Genomic DNA, 10,000 nt, shown 5'->3' on the forward strand with positions numbered 1-10,000 from the left:
CTTTCCATTTTAGTAAAGCATAAGTAATTGTATTCTTCTGAATAATAGAATGAGCAATAAATCAAACTGGTGCCAAATAAAGGAACTTAGTTCCCAAGTTGGAAAATATCATGTATTTTTATTATAATGTGGTAGAAAGTCATGTGTGAAGATGTGAGTGTTCATTAAGTTTACCTACATCTTCATAAACACTGCCAGTGTGTACCAATACCTTTTGAAATATGGATGTAACTGTTATATCATCAAGCCAAATAATGTTTCAAATATTGCTTCTATAACCATTTTAACAATTTACAACCCAAGAGAATAAATTGTCCAGGTTATATTCTCTTTTTAACACACTTTACAAGATTTAAGTCCTCATTTCTAGGAGAAAATATTTTGCAAAATATTGGCTTTTCATTTGAACATAATTTGTCACTGTAGTGCTAGTTTTTAAATTTATTAAAAACTGCTTAGTTAAAAATTTAATTGAAATACATATATTTCCCATCAAATGGGGTGTTAGAGTTAAGTTGAGAAGGAAGCAAATTATGTGTTTTTAATGTATGTAAGGGGAACTTACTATGGCTATGTTATTTAAAAAATAAATTATTATTTATTCAAATATAAACATAAAAGACTTCAATGAAGACAGAGGAACAGAATAGTAAACCATAGAATGAGTTCACATGTGTTTGAATGCTGAAGTGAGTATAGCTATTGATTTCTTTCCACCTAAACAGTCTTTTTAAAAGATTTTTACACATCCCTAGTCAAATTATCAGTGTTAAAGATACTAAAAATGAAATAAAATCATAGGTAATGCTGTTATTTATTAAAAGTCAAATATTATGCTTAGAAAATATCACTCTTTTCAATTTTATTTTGAAAATAAAATAAATTGATTTTTAAATGGTTACTTAAAAATTCTGTTAAAAAAAAAACCCTGTGTTTTGAAAGACTAGGGCTAAATGAACTGACAGTAAGAAAGTACTGACCAGATATTTTTAAACACCATCACCTGAAACACCTTCAAAGCAGTGCAATCTCATAAAACATTCAGAAAGATTATCTGACATAATGAATGCTCAAAATGCAAGCTCAAATCTACCCTGTAAAGCAATCAAGTTTTTAGCAACTATTTTGACCTTAATGACACAAACAATTAATTCTGCAAACCTAACATCAAAATAAAATTCTACATTTAATGCAGAATAATTTTCAATGTCATTAATCTAAAACATTTGAAACATGCTACCTCCTTATATTATACATTCTAGTATTTAGTTCTAATTTTAGAAAATGAGAAAAGAATGAAGAATAGAGTAATTCATCAGGAGAAGGCCTTTTTATTACTAATTTTTCAGTGAATATAAAACAGCAGAGCATATTAACAAAGATGTGGCCCCTATGATCATACGCATTATATTTCACATTCACCTATATTAACCAATTAGAAATGTATAGTAAAATTTCTTGAACTAAATAAAGGCATTCATAAGAAATAATATTATGTGGCAGGTAAAATTATATCTAAGGTAATGAAGTGGTCATTATCCTCTTAAACTTGTGGGATAATGAAAACAGGAGAAAATGAAAGATAAAGAGCTCTGTAACACAATTTTGATAAGAAATTCAAACCAATGCAAATAAATGGTTTGTAAACTATCGGACTCTTGTTCTAATATAATCCTTACATTAAATTTCATTTTTCTTTCTAAATAAAAGAAAACTTAAATATTCCAGATTATAGAAATATTTTAATATTAGAAAATTTGATTCAAGGTAAAAACTTTAGCTATAATTTTTTAAATCATTTTTACTTCACCAATCCATTTATCATGAAGTATCTGTTAAAATCTAGTCCAGATGCAGACACTTCCTCTTTAATACATGCTTTAAGTCAAACATCTCACCTCTATGAAAATAAAAAGAGCCATAAAAATAAAGATAAACATTCTGTTCTTAAAACAGATCATATTCTGCCAGAAGTTCATGGCAAACAAAATTTTATTTTGTTTTCATCATATACTGCTGCCTAAATTATATTTTTTAAATAAGAGAACTTAGCAAACAATGATTAGTCCATTACACTTATATGAAGTAATTTCTGTTTAAAATTTTACATTTAAATAATGCCAATTAAAGATAAACTTGTAAAATTATTTCACTTATGAATTTGTTTGAATATTTTCACATGATTTTAAGTCCTTCTAAAATTTATTGAATACATTAGCACTGAAAGTAAATAATTGCATTAATTTTATAAAAAAGACATTCCAATCCTTAATACACTTAATATGGCCCATTCTAAAATACAGTCATGGATGGACAAAAATTCAATAATATTAAGTATCCCACTATATTAATATGGTTAAAAACATAACCAAGGGAAGAGACATTTACAAAGGTTTTTGTGTGTTTATTTATTAAATTATTACATATCTTCCTGTAGACACATCCTGAAGTGTCTTGCAAATGCCCACTTTAGCCATTGTGTTAAATCTCTTCTAGAGGGCACTCCACAAACATGCAATGCATGACTGAAGTTTCTAAGTTATCAAAATAACATAACTTTTTGTATTCACTCATTTACAGTTTACATACACTGTGTAGAACAAATCAACTTCAAATTCAGGTTATAAACACATCTTACAGATCTTACCATAAAATACCTCCATAGTACTAGAAATATAGACAGGATTTTATCTGTTTTCTTTTTAATAAGCAATCAGAGCTTTGAAAAAAAGTTACTTTTTTGCATTCCCTTCAAAACCTGTTGTCTTCTTGGTCCTGAACTAAAATGTTTATTTTCAGTTATTCATTTCACTTGTCTTTATAAATGCAGTCTGCTGCATTCTCAGACAAAATAGAATTTGTTTATAAATTCTTAGGACTCTTACTTAGGAGAGTTAGTAAAACTATTATAGCACTGCACTGGTATGATATTTCCTGTAAATACATTAAAGAAAGAAAAGAGCTATTGTAAAAACTGTATCTATTTAAAGTAACATGTAAAATAAGCTAATTCTGGGACTTTGGTAGACGTTTAATTCCTGTGGTGGTTAAAACAAAATATTTCAAAAAATACAAAAATAATTAAAATTTAAATTTAAATTAAAAAATTAAAATTTCTAATAATTATTGTCTATAAAAAGAGACATAATTCCAAAATAAAAAGGAACCTATTCAAAGCAGGATGTCCAACTCTTTTAAAAAAGGTTGCTTAAAACAATGTTTAAAGGTTGACATTTTTCAATGCATGTATTCTGAGATAACTTTCTAAATGCTGTTGTTATTTAAAAGAATGATTCTAAAATAATAAAAAATAATGATTCTGTTCAATTTTACTTTAGTAAAACTTAGTGGGCATTTGCTTTAACTTTTGAGATACATTCTTTCTCATTATATACTAACTTAAAAGTAAAACATCTTTTAATAATAATTTTTCTATTTTCATTTTAATGTTTTTCATTTAGTCTGAATGCAATGCAGAATGGTAAATAACCTTTATCTGTAAAACAACTATAATCTTATTTTCAAACAGGTATACTCACTCTGGCCTTCATATAAGTATATGCTTTAGAAGCTTTCTGTTCTCTGTCACTGTTTTCTCAGAGTTCAGTCAGTGAAGAATGGAGTGGCTATCCTCCAGTTAAGAATATTTCATTGACAAACAAAATAGCAAAAAGTAAATCTGTCTTATGAAAAGGATAATGGGCTTCTTAAAAGTATATCTTTATTGAGCAGTTATTTACTTTTCTAGATTTAAAGACAACAACTATATTTTGAGACAGTAACAAAAAACAGAAAGTGCTCTTTAATGTTACCTAAAGATGCATATCCAAATTATCTTGAAATGAGTTTTTAAGAAAAGCAACATAAATGATTATAGTGTTTACACCACTCACAATCTTTTAGAAAATTTCAACAAATTAATAATTAGTATTTGCAGTTATCATTTGCAGCATCTGTGTTGTAAAAAGTCCTTGTGGTCCTTTTCACCTTAGCTAGACTTGGAATAAATTCATTGTATAAGAAAGTATCAAGTAATGTGGCCCTCTTGTGGAAAACTAAGTATCACATTCTGCAGCACAATGTTACACAGTAAACTAGAAGCTACACAATATTCATTACAAAGCTTTACGGAACCTTCCAAAAATCACCCAATGAACTTAATTAATAGCCAGACACCTGAAGGGCACTCTTGTGCTGGTATGACGTAACTAATATGAAAATCCTATCTTTACTCATGTTTCAATCATGTTCCAAATACCAATAAATTCTCTGCATCCTTTAGCTTACCACATGCTCAATTTGCTATGAATACATTTTTTTCTTATTCAAAAAAACAGGCTTATTTGTTTTAAGGAATCACTGAAGAAAACAAAACTTACCTGCTGTTGTTGCAGATGCAGCAGTTCTACTGTGCTTACTTCAGAACTGGTGTCACCACTTGATCTTCCATCTCTGCTGCCAGCCTCTAATTGGCTGCTTAGGGTGCTCATTCCATTTTGATTCATTGAACTGTTGCTTATTGTCTCTGTCGCAGATTCCTGCATCATGACTCAATACCTAAAAGTGATTAAGAAGTATCAATTAGCACACGTTACACCTTCACACTTCCTTTATCAAGATGTCCCTCTCTGCCAATTAGAGAGACAGCATTTTTAGAAGCAAAAAAAAAAAAACAGCTTTGAATAGTCACTTGCCAAGAAAAACAATACAAATTTACATTTCATATACATACTAATCATTGAAATTATGGTTCCTATAAGCATTTTTGTGTGGTTATATTTAATAGCCAAAGTAACATACCATGCACATAGAATGGTCAATAGCATTTATGAACAACCACATTTTAAAGTCTCCCTATAAAACCAGTTTAAATGAAGGCACGACTGCACACTCTAGTGTTCTATATTTCCTATTATCTACCTTTGACAACCATGGATGACTATACTGCCTTCTTTTAAATATTCACTATCTTGATTTTGTCAGAATTTTACAACACATCTTATGCAATGCTGTTGTTTAATGATGCACAGCTAATCATACAAAATTAAAATTTTGTAAGGGTGTTACAAATCATATGGTATCAACCAATGATAAATTGTATAATGGGTTTCTTTTTTTTGTGACTAAATAAAATTTTGCCTTGGAGGCATTTTAAGAAAAAGCTCCTGCTGCAAACACGTCAGATATTGCCTATTTTTTTTAATCAAACAGCTCATATTCATTTATTTTTCTGACATTTAAAACATTTAATACTGTCCTTCCTAGGAAGTAATTAAGCTTATGCATGAGCAGCAATCAAACTGTTCACTTGAAGATGACTTAAAACTCAATTTTAACATAGGCAAATAAATGAAAGATATAAAATTAATTTTCCAGGCATGTATTAGATATGAAAGCTGGAAATAAAATCTATCAAGAATATCACTAATGATTGTGCTAAAAACAGCATAAATTATGCATATTACCTTCTCTACAGTAATAAATGTTTTATCATTTTCACTGCATAAATATACTGTACTTTCAGGATAGCAATGAGATGTCCTGCCAAGATCAGTGGAAACTTGCAGTAAATAAAGAACCAATGTGCTCTTACAAACCAGAATTTCACAGTACATCTTGAATCTGTGATTTAGAAAGGTTGGTTTTGGCTCTTGAAGATATCTGAATCCTAAACCATAACCTAGTAGATGCACTTCTCTGTTTTACTTCTACGGACAGAATTTCAGAAACAACCTAGCTGCACTGTGACTTTAATGGTAATGCTAGACAGGCAGGGGGCTTAACCCAAAGTAAAGAAAAATGCTAAACTTATCACTCAAACTAATCTTTTTATTAATATGTGATTTCACTAGTTTAAACTTGGTCATATTTTAAGACTTTTGTCCACTTAAAAATTTCAAATGCATTTATTATAAAGCAAATGCAAGTTTAATATATTTTTGTGTCACAGAGAAATCTTCAGATTTTTACAAAATGTGACCATGGGTACTCATACACACATAGAGACACACACATACACAAATATGCTTGTGCAATAAAGATTTTTGCATGCTAATATTATAATTATTAAAATAAATGGTTATAACAATACTTTTAACAGGTATTTTCTTCAAGATTAAATTATTAGATAATTTTTATAACTCCAAAAATTCAATAAACAAAACTTGCTTACTTATAAAAGACCATCAGTAGCTGGGTTAGCAAAACAAATTAGAATAACAAAAACTACATATACAAGTGAAACCTACTCTGATTTTTTTAAACAACAAAAAAATTCCCATAATCATAAAGGAAGCAATTGCTGTAACCATAGTAAACAATTCTTGAACCAAATATGTTTATGAACAAATTGGTTTTATTAAACATCTTAATGAACATTAACAAAGAAAAATCATACAAAGGAAAACTGATACACAGTGATGAATTTTATAAGGAAAAAACAAAGCTAATACTCTTTTCTGAGATTAGGCAGCTAATAAGTATTCAAATTAGGCATAAATTTTACATGCACAATGTTTAAAATATTCAGAGAAAAGGTCTGATTGCCTTTAGTAGTTATATGAAAATTATAATTTTGGTCCTCTCCAACTGTGGAAACAGATAGACATAACTTCTACATATTGCATTTGAATTTTACTTTTGACAGTACAATTGGAGTATATATGTATATGTATGTTTTTCTTTTGTCATCCTATTTTATTTGAAATGCTTATCTCTGGTTGGAGTTTGCAACAAAAACAATATTTAAAAATGTATTTTTAATGTAGTAGACAGATGCAAGTATTTAATAGTAATCTCTGAGTAGTTAATGTCAGTGGCAATTGGATGAATTAAATAAGTTTTCATGTATTACTATGTTATAACCAAGTCCATCAAATAATTAAGAATAATCAACAAGCAGAGAGTCATGGGTTTAAATCTTAATTATAATTATGAAGAAACACCTATGTAGCTTCCAATTCCTCTTAACCAGAAGATTTTATTGTCTTTTGTGGAGTTTTGACTTTATAAAACTCTAAAGTATAAATTGTGATTTACAATTTAAGTTCAATCGTCTAAGAGTCAGTAAAATCAGACTTAAGAAAAACAATTACAAAAGTAATTGTTTTAAGTGATAGTACTTTTTAATTTATAAAACAGAAGCATCAGATTTGACAACTAATATGCTAAAAGAAAGGCAATTGTGTGATAAGATGATTGCAATGTACATTTCACCCAAAGAAGAAAGCTTGGAGTATGTCTATTATAAAGGAGATATATCCTCAAAGATAATGAAGATGCTTTTGTATTTACTAAGTTTCTTCTAGTGACACTTCTGCACCTATTTTCTACTAGAGGAAATATTTCTAGCACAATATGAGGTGCTGTTTACCTTTTAAAGTACAAATTCAGCATATTCTTTCAAAGTGAATGTGCTTATGGTCCCAAACACACCAAACTAAGTTATTCATTCTTTTCAATCCTACCACAAAGTTTTTACAAAAATCAGTGAAAATAAATTCCAGATCATTAAAGGGAAAGGTGAAGTTGTGAATCATCATTTTAATGTTTGTCTGAACTGTTAGCTAAACCTTTAAATCTTTCATCATACACACCTTTTCAGCCACTTCAGAAAAATAACTCTTCATATCCTGCACTCAGATGATACAATCCTACTTTTCTCCATCATTAAGTGTGCCTTTCTTTCTTTTTTCTTCTTCTTTTTCTTTTTTTTCAAGCAAGTCACTGTACAGATACTTATTCTCTACACCACTTCCCTTTTGAAACATTAAACTGACACTGGAACTGACTGCACAAGATTGCATTTTCTCCTCCTAAACAACTTGAATTGAAAGGTTACTTAGTGTAACAATATTTACTTGCAGAATTGTGTTGTTACCAAGGGTATAATGGATGGTGGCTATGCAGGTTTACGCAAGAATGAGTGAAGCATGAGGCATTAGCCATGTGTTTGACATGTTTCAAATTGCTATAATCCAGCATTAAACACACCCAGCAATTCATGCCATTTCTTGCAGCCATAATCTTGAATAAAGCGTGCACAACCACTTATTATATAAATTAGTATATGACTCCCTGTTATAGTCACAACAGTGCTTTTGTGTTTATTTTGCATCAAGATGTAGTCTTTTATTTGTACAAATAGCAGGATGTAAAGACTTAGCTCAATTAGACCTCCTTATTTTATGACAGGGTGGTACTGAATGCTAGACTTGGTTTTATTTTTCCTCTTAGAGTTATAGGTTCCACTGGCATGAAACTGTGTACCATGTGAAATAGACACTTGTCAGGCAATAACAGAAACCTGCATATATTCTACTCCATATTCACTATAATGTTCACAAGTTTGAAACTTGACCTGTTAACTATGTTATCTCAACCACCACCGGGGACACTATTGGTCCTTGTTGTTTACTTAAGTTTTCTCTCTGGACTTTTCTCTCATCTTTTCTGCCTCCCTCTCTCATTTTCCCTACAGCTCTCCCTGCCTTCTTCGTTTTTACCACCTATCCCCGTCTGTGCATGCATATGTATGTATATGGATGGACAGATAGATAGTAGGTAGATAAGATAGAAAGATAGATGACAGATAGATCAAACTATGTATGTCAAGGATGGTAAGAAGGAACAAATAATCTCTACTTCCCTCTGCACTCCCCTATTCCATAAACACTGATGCTTTATCTTATAATATTGGTGACTTAATGTTAAATCTCAATTTTTGGCATGTTATCACCTAATGAAAAAGTGGATAAAAATGATTTCCTGAAAAACTAAGAAATAACAGTATGTAGAACAAGTTTATAACTATTTGTATGAACTCTTCTTAGACAAAATTACAGTGACATTAAAAGGCGTTTTATGTTTAGTACCTGGTTTCTTCTAGTGTCTAATTTATTTAACCATATATATACATATGAATATATATATTCCAAAAGATTTTGAACATAGCATTTAAGTAAAAATACACAATAAGATAAAAAACTTATATTCTTAAACAATGTTTAACCATTTAAAATTATTAGCACAATATTTCTATGCAGATTCACACAATAAAGGGCTAAGTATGAGGAAAACCCACATATCCAACAAAAAAAATCATATACATTTACCTGAAAATATCAGCTAAATTCTACTTTTGAAAATGACTGTGATGTAAAACTTCTGTAAGTAACTAGCATTTAAATAATGATAACTTCTGTGCTCTAGTGGAATTAATTCATCATGGATACCAGGCACATTGCTTTTGAAATCTCTTACTGCTTTGCTAAAAGTCTTTAATGCTAAGATTGCCTAATAAATCAAAATGCCAAATGTAAAGGACATAGTTGAATGTGTAAGAACAAGAATTGAACAAGTACATGGATATTTTTAATTTTTAAAAACTGAAACTGGATGTCCTTTTAGAGGAAGGATATTTACTGTTGTAGAAAGCAATACATATGTAATCTTTATTATAACATGCTATATTATGTTAAGTAAATTAATACTAAGCTGTTTAAAAGTATTTGCTGCTGCACTTCAGTTATATAAACAACATGTTTAAAGTGCTAATCACAAATTAAGGTTAACTTCTTGGATAAAAACAACTTTAGTTAGTAAAGTTCAGTTTTTTATTTAAAAATATTAGCATTTTAAACATGCAAAGTTGTAGGACATTTCAACACTGTAATTTTTTTTAAAAATAATAATCATGATTACCTTCAGTAAACAAAATATTGTTAGATCTTCAACAGTGGCAAACATTGGACAAACAGAGTAGAACAAATGAAATTCTTACATTTCACTTCAATCAGCTATTAATTTAGCAACTCAGTATGTTATGTTTTCCTCCAGGATTAAAATAAAACTAACTTTTAAAATCCAAGTAGATAAAAATTTCATTATGGAAATGTTGTAAAATGATAAAATTAGAGTGTTTAATCTTTGTGCCTTTTCATTTAAATATAACACAACAGTAAATATGAAACAATGATAGCTATATAGATGTATTTTATAG

General features: G+C 29.3%; 1 protein-coding gene across 3 annotated transcripts in view; it reads right to left on the reverse strand.

Annotated features, from left to right (window-relative positions):
* The window catches only part of FOXP2 (forkhead box P2), a 328,970-nt gene that overhangs the window by 312,866 nt on the left and 6,104 nt on the right, over positions 1-10,000 (reverse strand). For all 3 annotated transcript variants that reach the window (XM_045847202.1, XM_045847189.1, XM_045847197.1), the window contains exon 2: positions 4,380-4,557. In XM_045847202.1, the coding sequence (XP_045703158.1) occupies positions 4,380-4,547 (168 nt within the window). In that variant the 5' untranslated portion in view covers positions 4,548-4,557. The remainder of the gene's footprint in view (positions 1-4,379; positions 4,558-10,000) is intronic.

Source organism: Phyllostomus hastatus, unplaced genomic scaffold (genome assembly GCF_019186645.2).
Source record: "Phyllostomus hastatus isolate PE091 unplaced genomic scaffold, TTU_PhHast_1.1 phas_contig_118, whole genome shotgun sequence".
Classification (NCBI taxonomy): domain Eukaryota; kingdom Metazoa; phylum Chordata; class Mammalia; order Chiroptera; family Phyllostomidae; genus Phyllostomus; species Phyllostomus hastatus.